At 47.7% G+C, this 14,793-nt stretch overlaps 2 protein-coding genes across 2 annotated transcripts; one reads left to right on the forward strand and one right to left on the reverse strand.

Annotated features, from left to right (window-relative positions):
* Positions 1-981: 981 nt before the first annotated feature.
* NDC80 (NDC80 kinetochore complex component) lies at positions 982-9,512 on the reverse strand. The gene is made up of 17 exons (XM_053455827.1): positions 9,408-9,512; positions 8,655-8,748; positions 8,441-8,527; positions 8,126-8,249; positions 7,310-7,482; positions 7,035-7,137; positions 6,857-6,940; positions 6,087-6,180; positions 5,343-5,449; positions 4,950-5,094; positions 4,514-4,719; positions 4,004-4,156; positions 3,408-3,497; positions 2,919-3,011; positions 2,388-2,518; positions 2,038-2,140; positions 982-1,547 (listed from the first exon to the last, which is right to left on the reverse strand). The coding sequence occupies exons 2-17, from the start codon at positions 8,741-8,743 to the stop codon at positions 1,410-1,412; spliced, it is 1,920 nt and encodes a 639-aa protein (XP_053311802.1). The 5' UTR covers positions 8,744-8,748; positions 9,408-9,512; the 3' UTR covers positions 982-1,409.
* A 480-nt stretch (positions 9,513-9,992) lies between these two features.
* TAF13 (TATA-box binding protein associated factor 13) lies at positions 9,993-14,482 on the forward strand. Its single transcript, XM_053455704.1, has 4 exons — positions 9,993-10,079; positions 11,564-11,642; positions 12,154-12,251; positions 14,004-14,482. Exons 1-4 carry the CDS (start codon positions 10,053-10,055, stop codon positions 14,172-14,174), a joined length of 375 nt encoding a protein of 124 aa, XP_053311679.1. The 5' UTR covers positions 9,993-10,052; the 3' UTR covers positions 14,175-14,482.
* Positions 14,483-14,793: the final 311 nt, after the last annotated feature.

A 14,793-nucleotide genomic window follows, 5' to 3' on the forward strand; every position in this document is an offset into this window, starting at 1 on the left:
CAATTTGTGGCAGAAAACAGACTTAAAGAGAGGAAAGTTTGTGGCGTAATAACTCAATCACCAGAAACTATAATATGAAAAGAAAACATGGACTCTTGCCGTAGGAAGGAGCAGTCCGGCGCGCTGCTCCTATATCACGCAGCATTATTTAGTAGTTGATTAACGAAGATGACTAAGTGTGAGAGAAAAGCGAGAGGCGGAGGGGTAAAAAAAGTTTAATAACAAATATAAAAATTCAGCGCCATCCTCTTACACTCAGACCGGAAAGGTTTAGGACTTGCTGCGATGTTTTGTGTTTAGTGGAACAGCAGCTGGAAATCTGTTTTTTTTTTACACAGGAACAGATTATTTGCTTTTAGATTTATATACGAAGCTCATCTGATACACAATGAGAAATCCCCTCAAATGGGTACAAAACAGAGGGGAACGGGCCGCACTCGGCCCCGAACCGGCCATAGGGCAAACACTCTGCGGGGGGGGGGGGTCATGGGGTAGATGAGAGCCACACATTTACCATCAGTGGCAGCCATTAGTATACACAACACACAGTGACACACATCAATATACACGACACACATTAATACAGTGACACACACTGCTGTACACACCACCAGAAACACAAACGCACGGTAACACACAAGAAACCCATGGTGACACCACCAGAAAAGCATTTTGACACATACACTGCTGCACAAAGAATACTACACACACACCAACCACCAGAGACACACACTCAGTGACAGCGGCTGATACACACCGCAGAGCCACAAACAGCGACACCGAATGCTATACACACACACCGCACAGAGCCAACAGTGACACACCACAGGAAATGCCCACTGACAGACACACACACACACACACCAGTCCAAACACCACAACAAAGAGTGAAAAACACCACAACACACTCCCCCCCCCCCGAGCCGCACAGGCAGAAGCCGACAAGCCTGTGATTTGGGATTGAAAGAGGGGCAGGAGGGGTTAATTTATGACGTGGTTTATTTTAGATCGGTGGCGCAAGCTTTAAGGGTCGGAACTTTTCTTTCGGGATCGCGACATTAACTGTAACACGACGGCATCCAAAGACGTGTAACAGTAACCAGCTAGAGCGCGGATCAGCAAGGATCGGGTTAAAGGGGCCGCTCATCGTATACGACAGCTGCGGCCCCTCTACATGTACAACGTGTCCCTTTTGGAAATGCATTTCCCCCAAAAAGATAGTCTGTAGAGGAGCCGGCTAGCAATAAAAAAAGATGGCCTTTTGTCTTCCCGCGGCAGATCGCTGGCGGGGCCGCAGAGGAGACAGGAGAGTCTCATCCCTCCCCATGCGCGGCTCCTTGTGACTGGCGGAAGATTTCAGAGGCCGCAGACAGTTCTACGTATAAAGGGAGGACGGCTGCCGGCTGCGGCTAATCTCCCGACTCCTTCAGGACCTGGACCTTCTTCTTGTATCTGGAGAGAAGCTCTCGCAGGTCGGCCACTAAGTCCTCCTTGCGGAACTCCTCGAACTCCCGCTCCACCTTCAGCCGCCGCTCCTCCAGGTGTTTCTGGAGGGGATTCGGGAATAAAATTGTTACAAAAGAATTCCGTACAGAGAAATTATTAAAGCTTAAATCCCCTTCTGCTGGAACGGCCCACCAATTCCTGCGCATTCCCTGCTGTGCGGCCAGCCCCAGAGCGACAAATTATTAATTAACGTCTAAATTATATTTCCTATTTTTAAATAAATGAAGCACATCAGGCCACAGAAACACATTACAATAACATCTGTGTGTGACTAAAACTAGAGGGCCAGAGGCTTAACTGTAATGTAAGGAAGTTTTACTTTACTGAGAGGGTGGTAGATAAGTAGAACAGCCTCCCAGCAGAAGTGGTAAGGTCTGTTACAGTGAGGGTATTAAACATGCATGGGATAGACATACGGCTCCTGAATCTAAGACGAGCCCAGGTTTGAGTCTTTACAGAAGAAGAACTGAGCAATTAGACAGGGGCCGGATGGGGCCGATCTGCCTGTAACTTTGGTCAAAATGGACTCACCTCTATCACCGCCACGTGATTAGCCACGGCGTTCACCACGCGCACCAGCTTACTTCCCACCTGCCTCATCTCTTCTTCCGTTTGATGCTCGACCAGCTGTAGTCTACGGGCGGAATAATAATCAGACTATAAATATATTATACATGCATATACACACACACACAAAAATAATAAATATACATATACACACACAAAAAATATATAGATGCACACACACAAGCGGATAGATTTTTTATGATCTGTTTGAAGCTGGGTCTTGGAGGATCCCGCGTGAGGTGAATCCCTCATATTACGGACACCACGTGGACTATACGTGGTAAGCCTGGGTTCGGGGTTTCCGTGATACTCACTCCTGCTGGACCTTTTGGAGCTCCTTCACCGCCTCGTCCATGCTTTTGTTGACCCCGGACTCGAGCAGCTGCCGGTGTTTCTCCAGCGACTCGATCTCGGAGGTCCATTTCTTCTCATCCTCGTCAGCTTCCTGAGAACAGACAGAGAACAGAGCAACGATGATCGTGACCAGAGCAACGATAATCGAGACCAGAGCAACGATAATCGAGACCAGAGCAACGATAATCGAGACCAGAGCAACGATAATCGAGACCAGAGCAACGATAATCGAGACCAGAGCAACGATAATCGATATAGCTCTATAGTGTTACTACCAGGATTATATTATATGTATCGTATACTATATAATCGTTATAGCTCCATCAGCCGTCGTGTCCACTGACGGACGGAAACAGCCGTCGCCGGTCGTACGCTGCCACGTCGGACCCGACATCTGCTTTCCACGTCCCTTGTCCTCGCATGGGATTTGCCACCAACACTTACCCTCTACCCAGCACCCCTAGCTTATTACCCCCGGCCCCCAGTCTCACCTCCACTCTCTGCTGGTAATACTCATCCAGTTTCTGGGCCTCGTCCTTCTGCACCTTCACGTCATTTCTCTTTTCTGCTATGAGGGTATTGAGCTGAAGAAAGATGGGGTTACGAAGCGGAGACGGCTTAGGAAATCATTTCAGATGAAAGAATACGTTATGCAAGAAGCATAACATTCCTACCAAGTGCCCCTGTTTAGTCTGACCAGTCCCTCTTCCAGCCTCAAATCCCTGTGTGTTTTTCCTCCCCAATGACCCTGGCTTCTCAGAATGTTTGCTGGGTATGAGGGTATCACGGGATGCAGCAGCCCTGAAATCCCTAATAATGTGTATAGAAACAGCAAGAAATGGCTTTCGGTGTCTATTATTCTACTTCCTGCTCAGTTACACAAATAGCCAGGAATAAGGCACAAAGCCCCAATAATGCCCAGACCCCGGCGCTGACCCCTATGCCAAGCCGCAGATCACAGGATGATTCCCCAGACCAACCTGCTCGATCATGTCCTCCACTCCCATCTTCTTATTCGCAGCGCTGGTTATCTGTCCTTCAGACTGAGACAAAATTTCTACGAGAGGAACCTTTAACATAAATAAAGGGTTAAACATCAGTGAAAACGCATGGATTTCAACACGGAACGTGACGCAGCGAGACGATCCCAACAAATTAACTGTTCTTACTAAAAGCTATTAACGTGTTCCAGAACATTGCCCCGCGAGAGGGCAAATACATGAGAGGGCAGTGTAGGACTGGCAGAAATGTGTGCCTCTTATACCCCAGACTGCCCCCCTCCCACACATTGATTCTGCCCCAGCAGTGGCCCACGGCCCCCTCCTCACATTGATTTTGGCCCTCCGGCGGCCCCCTCCTCACATTGATTTTGGCCCCCCAGCGGCCCCCTCCTCACATTGATTTTGGCCCTCCAGCGGCCCCCTCCTTACATTGATTTTGCCCCTGCACTGGGCCAAACCCCCCCTCACATTGATTTTGGCCCTCCAGCAGCCCCCTCCTTACATTGATTTTGCCCCTGCACTGGGCCAAACCCCCCCTCACATTGATTTTGGCCCTCCAGCGGCCCCCTCCTCACATTGATTTTGTTCCGGCACTGGGCCAGGCTGCCCTGCTCGCTGTCCAGGTTACAGTGGATCTGAAAGTCGTGCCCGTTGGCGTTCTCCGCGGTGGACGGGATCAGCCGCACCTTCCGGGCCAGCTTGTGAAACTCCGTCAGCTGCGTCTCCACCTTTACAGCAAAATAAATAGCGATTTAACTCAAAAAACGTTCCATAACTGCTAACTTTCTTCCCAGCCTCCCTCTGTATAAAAACATTTAATTACACAACTCGTGCTTTTGCTTCGTTTGCCAGTTAGTGTAATCGTTAGTATTTTACCCAACAGAAACCAGTAAGAGTGGCAGCCTGTGGCAAAGCCAGCTTTATCTAATCAACTTCCCTCCTCCGTCCTTACAAAGGCTGCCCGAGACGTACTTAGATTCGAATGCAGTCAAAGGGGCCAACTGGTTGCCACGGTGACTGCACCAGCATTGCTCTTTATAAAAGACGCGGAGCCGTCGCCAGCGGCGACCGTGTCGGGGACTTACGGACTCGCGGATCTTGGCGTATTTCAGCTCCTCGCTCCACAGGTGCTGCTTGTCCTCGTCCAGATCCTTGGTCAGTTTGCTTATCGTCTGCTGCAGCTCGTTCTCCTCGTACTTTATTCTCTCGATGTCGGCCACCGAGTACTTCTGGTTGTCCAGGATGTTCTTCAGACGAAGGTTCTCCTGCTTTATCGCTTCGCACTCCAGCTCTAGAGATTTCCAAAAAAAAAAAAAGAAATTCCCCAACACGGTAAGCGAGGATATTAACCCTTTTGTTCTCGAGCGCTGCTCATCTTGAGTAAAAGCTTTATGAAGGTTTATAGCACACGGCTCTCCTGTCGTTAAGATAAGGCCGTCGGGTGGCCCCAGTAGCCCGTGTTTAGATCCCGCGCCGCGGCATGGACTTTTTGGGGGAAGTCTTTGCCGTCGGGTCACCCACCTGCTGCCTCGAGCTCCTCGGAGATGCTGGCGACGCGCTGGGACAGCAGCGTGGAATGCGACTCGATCTCCGTCAGATAATTCTGGTATTTCTGGATGTCCGCCTGCAGCGAGGCTTTCAGCTTCCTCATTGAAGCCAAACGATCCTAAAAAACAAAGCGGTGCCATATTTACTGATTTGCCCCCCGATGAAGCTTTTTCATGTTACCCCCTTTAGCAGCAGGAAGAAGTCTTCATCCCCTCTCGGGAAGACGGCGGAAACCATATTTAAAACTGGCAAATAAACCCTGCAAAGCCCCAGCACACAAACGGTTAAAACTATTTAACGCGGGGTGAATATTCCTTAAAATGACTCCCCGATGGGATGAGCTGTAACGAACTCCTCAATACCAACCGGCTCGTTCTCCTTCTCTTTCTCCAGCCGCTCGATCTCCTCCATCAGTCTCCTGGACTCGGCCTGCATGGACTCCAGCTGGGACTCCTCCACGCTGTACGCGTCCTCTGCGGAGAGGGAGAGACGCGCAGGGTGAGGGACAGGATCGTGGATTTTAAAGGCACATATAATATAAATGACAGATCCGAATCCGCCTTCCATCCGAGCTGTAAAGCCGCCAGAGGTCTCTGATAAGGCGGCTGCTTCCAATGAATCTGAGGACTTGCCTTTGCAAGGATTTGGCTGAACTGAGGCTCCGGCCATCAATTTGGCTCACTTTGTGCGCATGGCGCTCGTGGAGGTGGGGTGCTAGAGCCGGCGCGGCAAGTTTACGAACATTATATCAGCGTTGATATAAAGTGATACCGGTGTGTACACAAATATATACGCTAAACAGGCGAGATAACAGGCCAGTTATTACACACTCAATAAGGCGTTATCTAGAGACGCCAGGCTAATATAGTATTTACTGCACATCACGCTGGTAAATTAGTAGCGGAAGTTGTCCATCTGCAAGCGCCTGGTGTGAAACTTCTCTCTCCCGTTCACATCCGATGTCTCCGAAACTAAATGAGAGCCCGGGAAACATTAAAGCGCATGCAGAGCTTAACACGTCGGGTGAGTGGAACGCAGCACATTAAGAGTTAAATAGGTCCGTCTACCACTCGCTTTATTCTCCTCTGATCAGACGTAACGTTTACTTACTGAGCCTGGAGCAGACGTCGCTGTCGATCTCGTCGAAGGTGTCCCGACCCTCCATAAACTGGTCATAGCAGCGCGTGGTGTACTCCAAGAACACCTGCAACCACACGGCAGCGATTCAGAACCGGAGCGCCAACCCAGGGGCAAAATTCACGGCAACGGATCCACGTTCAGTCTACACAGCACTTGACGGCATACGTGGTGGATCTGCTCAGCTAGGGACTGGCGACTACAGCTACAGGATCCGGGCTGTAACTGTTCGACCGGAAATCAGCCTCCCAGCAGAAGTGGTAGAGGGTAATACAGTGAGGGGATTAAACACGCATGGGATAGACATACGGCTCCTGAATCTAAGACGAGACCAACGACTGATTAAGGTTTGAGTCTTTACAGCAGGAGAAACGGCTGACTAGACGGGGGCCGGATGGGGCCGATCTGTAAGGAAATTCTATGTTTCTAGTTATGTCAGTAGCCTGCCGCGCATTTTCATTTTATTAAACCTTACGAGAATAGATGGAGACGACAGAGCTGATAAGTTTTATCTGTATAACATAATAGAGGGAACAGATCATGCTTTGTGTGAGTGGAACAGCACCTTTAAATGTTTCACAAAAATACTAAACAGAAAACCCCCCCCGAAAAAAACACTGAAACGTCCCTTACTCTACAAGGCAGCCATATAAACTGCTTGCATATAGCATGACTGGGTATGTGTGTGTAATATAATAATTTATATATATATATATATATATATAGTGTCAGAAGATCTGTACCTGGTTAAAGTCGACGCCGTTCTCGCTCTGCTCTCCCGCTGGCTCCTCAAACACGTTGTCGTCTACGTGCAGCACGCAGCTTAGCTGACATGGACAGGAGGAGAAGGCAGTTAGCGATTCAAACGTTCCCGCGGATCATAAATCCGAAGCAGTGGAGCGGAGGAACGCAAACTCCTACCTTCACACAGTCTATGAGCCAGATTAAAGCGGCCACGATCTGGGGCCAAGTGTGAGGAGCCCCAACCGTGTACATGGAGCTCTTGGACAGGGCAAAGGGGTACCTGGGTAACGATAAAAACGAGATTCAGAACAGTCACCGCCTCCGCGCAGAATACCACTATGGAGAAAACCGCAAAAAAATATATAAAATACCCCAAAGCGGCGCCAGTAAAGTAAAGAGCGCCGTTCTCTACTTGATCTGCAGCTGCAGCTGGCTGCTTTAGATCCACTCACCCGAGTTCCTTAAAGAGCCGTGGAATCTCCTCCTCAAACTTGGAGTCGGGGATCTCATAATTTGGGCAAATGAAGCTGTATATAAAGGCAAAGATCTTCAAGAAGTCCTTGGTCGACGGACCCTGCAGAGACTTCACAGTAATCGTCTGCGAGTAGCCGTTTTCATTCAGAAACTACAAAGGAAACGAGGGGGGGAATTAGGGATTTTCAACGGTTCGGGAAATTAATTTACGGTTAAACGAGTATTTCGGGCGCCGCTCCCCGCTGCCGGGTTTATTGAATGACAATATTTGAATGAACGTCGCATCAGCGGAAGCTGACGGCTAATTAGAAGGAATTTCCCGATGAAGCTTTTTCCCGTCACCCCTTTAGCGGCAGGAAGAAGTCTTTCCTCCGACACCCGGCTAAACCGCATGATTTAAAGCTGCTGTCCCACCGGCTCTGCTAAAACTTTGTACCGATGAGAATTATAATCCTACCGAGCGGCCAACTCCTTCACAGAAACAGCTTCAGACATGTAAACGTTGGACTCGTTTGCAATTGTTGCCAGGAACACTCAATTGTCACGTGGCGCAAAAGCTGGTTCCCGATAGGCTGTTGGCTTCTTAAAGCATCTTTATTTAATGCGATAATCACACCGTGGAAAGGTTGTAATAAATGAGGGATGCAGTTGAGTCTACGTGGAGCGATATACACTAAAGACAAACTCTGTGTTTTCATAGGACATGCATGAAATCATATTCAAACGTGTGGATCGTTGTCATGCAATAAGGGCCACTGAACTCTGCTTAGCCGTGCTTGAGATGGGGGTCTCACCTCACACAGCTGACGTATACATTGTTGGATGAAGGATTTGTCGTGCAGCGGTCTGGGGTCCTTGATTTTGTCGTTTCCTCCAAAAGCCCCGTACTGACTGGTGCGCCCCGTCCCCGCGCTGGCCCTGCGGAAAAGGCAGACGTCTGCGGTATTAAAACCACTTCCCTTCTCTACCAAAATCGCAGAAATACATACGGCATTCTTTGGGCTGGTGAAAAATACAACTACCTGTTCGGTAAACGTTTGGAGAGGATCTCTCACCGCTGCAGTTACAGCAAAAAGCAGCAAAGGGCCAACAAGAGAACAAAAACGTACCTTTTCCCAAAAAAGCTGGTCTTCCGCTCAGACGCCCCGGAATGTGGCTTCGTCATGGACAGTTTGCCAAACCCGTGTCTGTCTTTGCTAGGAGCGCAAACATAAAACATGAGAGATACAGCGATCGTCAACGCACGAGTATACAAGTAACGCAACCAGAGCGCGAAGCCCCCCACACTGACAGGCACATAAACGCAACAAAATAGGAACCTACTTCTGGGGGGTGGTGAGCCCCATCCTGTTGCTGTCTTGCACCCGCAGGGGCAGGAGGGACTGGCGGTTACTGACCGAGCTTCTGCGCATGGTGCCTGAAAAGCAGAGAGGAAAGCAGATGATCAGCGGCGAGGAGAAAACGCTCAGACACGAGGCGCTCTCATGTTTTCCTCTCGATCCCGGTTCTCCGACTCCTCTCCGGCTTTTCCTTCCCTCCCTCGGTATATATTTTTTAATCAATGATTCTCCGATTGAGCCAAACTCAAGGTTTTTTTCTTGGTTTTATTTTTTTTTTTTATAATGCTTTTATGGTTTTATACACCAAGAATTAAAACTTTTCAGGTTACGCGGGGTCACTTTAAACGCCATCTCAGGAGCAGGTGATACACATGACATCCTTACTGTGATTACACGCGTATCACAACACGGCTTATTGTTTTACAATAAGGAGAAGGACAAAAGAATATGTGCTTTTAAATAAAAAGGAAAAAAAAATGTGTACCTTAAACAAGAACAATAAACGTGTGTGTGTGTGTGTGTGTGTGTGTGTGTGTGTGTGTGTGTGTGTGTGTGTGTATATATATATATCATATAATACAATGAATTAGAATGTCAGCTCTAGTGACTAGTAGCGCACACCTATTAAAAGACAGCGCCTTCTCTCTGGCGCACACAGGGTTAAGGGCACATTCTTCGGCCCATGGGCGACCTACCCACTGACTCCCCGCCACCGGGACCCCCAGCCGGGACCTACCGCCGCTTGTCCGCCCTCGGCCCGTCACTCCGGCTCCACAAGAAATTTCAAATTCAGCGCCTAACGGTTGCAGCTCCCAGGACTAACAACGACACCATCTGCGTCATCACACTGCGCCGCGGAAAGGTCTTCCAGCAGTGCCCCTCTAGCGCTGGTTGGCGGAAGTACTACGCGCTTGGTTGGCAGAGGAGACTGACTTGTGTCAGCTGGTGTTTGGATAATTGAAATATAGATATAGAAATGACACGCGGTTCTTTTATCCTGGGAGCTTGTATAAGATCTCCCTGCAGCCTTACCGTGTAACCGCACAGCAATATGCATTTTAATAAGTTATCAAAGAATACACGCATTTTCTTTGGTGATTTCGCACGCAGGGCTTGCAGGGGTTAATTTTGCTCCATCGAGATCTAAGTGCCGCCAGTTATTTCTCAGTAGAGTAGACCACTTGGCCTCCAATAAAATGGCCGGGATCGTGAATCTGTCTGCACGCAGGAACAGTTGTGGTTTTGGTGTTTAGAACTCTTGCGAGAGTTAAGGAAAGCGCGTAATGTGATTGGCGCCAATGCCATATTAGTTCACCCGGAAGTATTACTTAAAGGCGGAAGTAACTGCTCTGATCGGTTTGTTGTGTACAAGTTGAGGAGAATGGCCGATGAGGATGAAGATCAGACCGTAAGCAGCTACGTTTAATTTATACAGGTCATTGGGAACGGGCTTTGGTGGGGAGTCCGCGGGGGGCCGTGGGTGCAGGTCACGCGTGGTGGTCACTGCTTATTGTATGAGTTTGGCTACCTGTAAAGAGTCCGTTTCTACTTATACTTTATATAGCGTATACACAGGCTAAGAGCAGCCATTTAAGTCTGGGCACCTACATGTATTGCAAGCGTAATAGGCAAACTCCCTGCTTTTGTATAGCGCCCGCAGATTCCGTAGCGCTGTTACAATCAGTGAAATAACTTAAAATCACACAATAACTAGTACAAAAGGAGAAGAGGCCCTGATCCCAGGAGCTTGCAGTCTAGTCGGTGGTTGAGCGGAGGTGAGATGTAGGCGAGGATGGGTGGGTTGGGTCCGGATGATCTGTAGAGGTTGTTGGTCGTTCAAATGGCTTCATTAGGATGCTGGCTGAGAGTGATGGGAGGGAACGCTGTATGCTACTAGACAGGTGTTTTTTTTTTTTTTTTTTTGTTTGTTTGTTTTTTGAAAGTTGCGCACGGGGGAGGGAATTCTGCAGATGGGGTGCAGTGTGGGGCAAATCCTGAATATGGGGTTTGGAAGAGGTGATGACATCACTAAGGAAATGCCTGCAGCGCTCTGAGCCGTGTGAGAAAGTAACCGGCCCCTTAGAGACTAAACCCGGTAATGCCACATCCAGCAGCAATAGCTGCAAACACTCCTGTAGTATTGACCAGTCTCCATCTGCACTGGGGAGGAATTCTGAAAATTGGTTTAGCCTGGGGGGGGGATTTTTTTACAATCCAAACTTTTAACTTCTTGTTGGCCGGTAGTCCTTCTGTTGCATTGTGATTGGTGAACAGAGTGTGAAGGTGGCGTGTGGAATTCTCCGATACAGAGCGGAATTTGTGGTGACCGGAATAAACTTTTACGGTCGTAGTGCAGCAAAGCCCCAATTCCCCCCCGCATTGCTTGTTGGCCGTGAGCCCAGGTTTTTCTGATATCAATTAACCCTTTACCTGCGTTGAGGTGATAGAGCCCTGCGGGTCCATGGATCTTGCGTCCTTTGTGGCTTCCTTGATGATTTTATCTGTTTGGGATGGCGGGCGCTCTTGTGAGGACCCGGTACTGTCTCGGTCCCTCCGTTGGACGGTATGGACAGCGGTTTAGCACTTCAGACAGCTCTGTAACCCTTTCCAGACTTGTATCCATCAGCATAACTTCATCCTGATCACAAGGGGTTAATAGGTTTATATTGGACCTGAGCGTTTGCCGAGGGTCTAATAAAGCCTTTCATTCAGTTGATTTTACCCGGGTGGCAATAACACTTTTGCACCATTATTATTAGTTTATTATTTTATTATTATTCTCGATCCATGGCATGATTTATCTGAAATGATTGTGAATGAAGCTCGCGTGTGCTTGTTCCTCGTCTGCACGTCGCCGTGTAACACGTCTTTAACTCCTTGTTTCTTGCGTAGTTTGAGGAAGAGAATGATGACGCAGCAGGCGGTGCGGAAGGAGGACCCGGACGACGGAAGAGGCTTTTCTCCAAAGAGCGTACGTTTCTGACCTGCTTGGGTATAACGGGAGATTTAAACGATTAAACGTTAAACCATTCGCTCTGCTGCCTCTTTAATAGTAATGGATATAAATAATGCTCCCCGTTATTCTTAATTCACACGTTGGGGCCCCGGATCACATACACCATACATAGTCCTGGACTCTGCCGCAAAGTCACCGCTGAAGTCTGAACTACGGGCAGACCGCATGGACCCAATGTCTTATCTGTCGTCTGATTTTATTTTTCAAATCTATTTTTTTTTTTTGCCAACTTTATCAACAAGAAAGATCACCTGTCTTTAAAAATATATATCTATATATATATACAAATAACTGTTAATATTGTCTTCCCCGTACGCTGTTTGTAAGGTTATTTCTGTCCTGCATATATGTTGATGGTTAGTCGCCTTAGAACATATTCCCCAGTGAGGAACGTGGCTTCTCTTTCCCCTAATGCCTCCAGATAGGTGGATATCTGTGCATTAACCCCTTCTGTGCTGTTCCCCAGTGAGATGCATGATGTACGGCTTTGGAGATGACCAGAATCCATACACCGAGTCGGTAGACATCCTGGAAGATCTAGTTATAGAGTTCATTACAGAGATGGTGAGTGACCTCGGCTCGTATTCGTTCTGACGTTTAGTGCGCCGCGTCTCTAACCCGCAGAGATTCGATAATTAGATGCTGTGATCGGGCCATCGGTGTGCGCTCCGGCTGTACCTGACATAAGCGTACGTGTGTGTATTTCATTACATTCATTGATCCCCATTTATTGAATGTGAAGAACGCTCCTTGTGACTCTAACGCATTGATTAACTATCCAGTCTGTACAATGCGTGTTCTTCACTGGCCGCACTTCTTATTGATTGTGAGTTTGCCGGTCCCTACGCTAAATGTCATCTGTGCTTAAGTCTATAGCTGTAAATTGAGGGAGAGATTCACTAAACAGTGAGTGATATTCTGCTAAGGCGTTATTTCATGGTGATTCTACTTGGCAGGAAGAAACCAAATAAAAGTATTCAAATAAAAAAAAAAGAATTCCTAAATAACTTAACTGAAGGCTGCTAAATAGAGACGCCTCCCTATAAACGGATGAATCCACACCTGTGACATCACTGTAATAAGAGGGAATACCTGTATCTGGCAGCCTTACCTCATACAGAAATTTGACAAGTTGGAAAGTAATGTCTCACGCTAACGGTTAACTCGTTCGCTCCACTCCGGACGTAGTATTAAGTCATCTGTGTCTGGAAACCCATTAGGATGTAACTGTAGGTCCTGAGTTTGTTGGCTCTCTGGACTCTCCTCTGTCGGGAGAATCCGGCATCATTGGCTTCCTAGGGACTGATCATTATACAGCGATCGGTGTGAGCGCCGGTACACGGTTATACAAGGAATACCAGATCAAGCGATTGGCCGTCCCCTTCAGGTACATGTCATTGCTGACACCCGCCAGAGGGTCACTGGAGGACAGGAGAGACTGAGCAGCATCTTTCTAGACCCTGCTGGAATTGGATTTCTCCCCTGCTGGCTGATCACGTGTATTGCAATCAGGATTCCGGAATTTGGAACCCTGCTTGCTGATCAGTGTGATTAGCACAGACAGATCAAATGAAATAAAATGTATGGGGAGCCCGGAGATGTCTCCGGCATCCAAAACGTATCCCCAAAAGGATCTCAATCCACACTGCAGTGGGAACGGTGCAAATAATAAATACAATGAACAATATCCCCCAATATGCCTTAGCCCCACAAGTAAATATATAAATGTATAAAAAATCATTGCCTCCGAGCTTCCTTAAGCCGGTCGTATTAATAAATTGATAATTTAGGCTGTAAAGTATAGATGTGACCCGCTTGCATCGTTCCAGCAGTACTTGTATAAAATGTTTTAACCCCTTAAGGACAATGGGCAGTCCCTTAACCCTTGAAAACAATGCATTTTGAGCCCGTACATGTACGGGCTTTGCCATTAAGGGGTTAAGTACATGTTGGTACAGTGATCTGTTCATTGTTATTGTACGTGACCAGATAAATAAAGGATAACATCAATTAACCTCTAACCGAATAATAACCCCAAAAGTACCTAAAAATACCTGAAATAGTAGTCAATCTATACTATACATAAAGAGATATTTGTGTTTGGTAAAATCTGGATAGTTAAAATCCTTAACACGCCTGACCTTGCAGATTTGTTATCTGCCCCCCCCCCATGATGCCCTTTCCATGGTGATTTATTTTAGATAGTTTGGGAGTTAAAATAAAAAGTTTATGTAATTTGTAATGGAAGCCCCTCCGAGGTGCGGATTTAGTGTAATCGATAAGGATATGTCCTGAATTTTTTTTTTCTCCACGTAGACCCACAAGGCCATGTCTATTGGACGCCAGGGCAGGGTGCAGGTAGAAGACATCGTCTTCCTCATACGGAAAGATCCTCGGAAATTCGCGAGAGTAAAGGACCTGCTGACTATGAACGAGGAGCTGAAGAGGGCAAGGAAAGCCTTCGACGAGGCCAACTATGGCTCCTGAGGACTACCTGATGTCATACAACCCCACACTGACTCGCCTGGGAGCAATAAACACACACGGCGGGGGTTAACGGCCCCCAGCAAACCAGGTTCTTCAATCATTTTGGGAGCAGAGAAATCCTGCAGGTTTTTGATTTGATTTCTGACTCCTTTCTGCACGAACGGCTCAGGAATTGGGGGGTTTTGGCTTGGACCCCTAGGACGGCGTATGAGGCGCTCTCCCAGTTACTGACTCGTTCTCATGCATTCATGTTGTATTTTATTTTTTTTGTTCTTGTAAAATGTATTAAAAAAACAAAACGTTTGAAATGTGTTTTGCGTGTTATCTTTGGTAGAATGTTGGAGTTCAGTTATTTAACCTAAAAAAGAGCATGATAGGCAAGGTATGGTAAAAACGTCTAGCGGGTTTTAAGAGCTGACGCTTATTTTTGGGTGGGATCCGGCCCCCATACGCATCAGAATTCTGTCAGAGCTGAGCCTAGGATTACTGGCGTCTGGATGCAAGACTCCGCTGATGTGCTCACACGCCACGCGCTAACGTGCACACGCTCACATTACATGTAGCTGGTGTTAGGAGCCGCTCACTACTTACTACCAGGGGTCCTATAAAGCAGCTGAGT

This window comes from Spea bombifrons, chromosome 2 (assembly GCF_027358695.1).
Source record: "Spea bombifrons isolate aSpeBom1 chromosome 2, aSpeBom1.2.pri, whole genome shotgun sequence".
Taxonomy (NCBI): Eukaryota; Metazoa; Chordata; class Amphibia; order Anura; family Pelobatidae; genus Spea; species Spea bombifrons.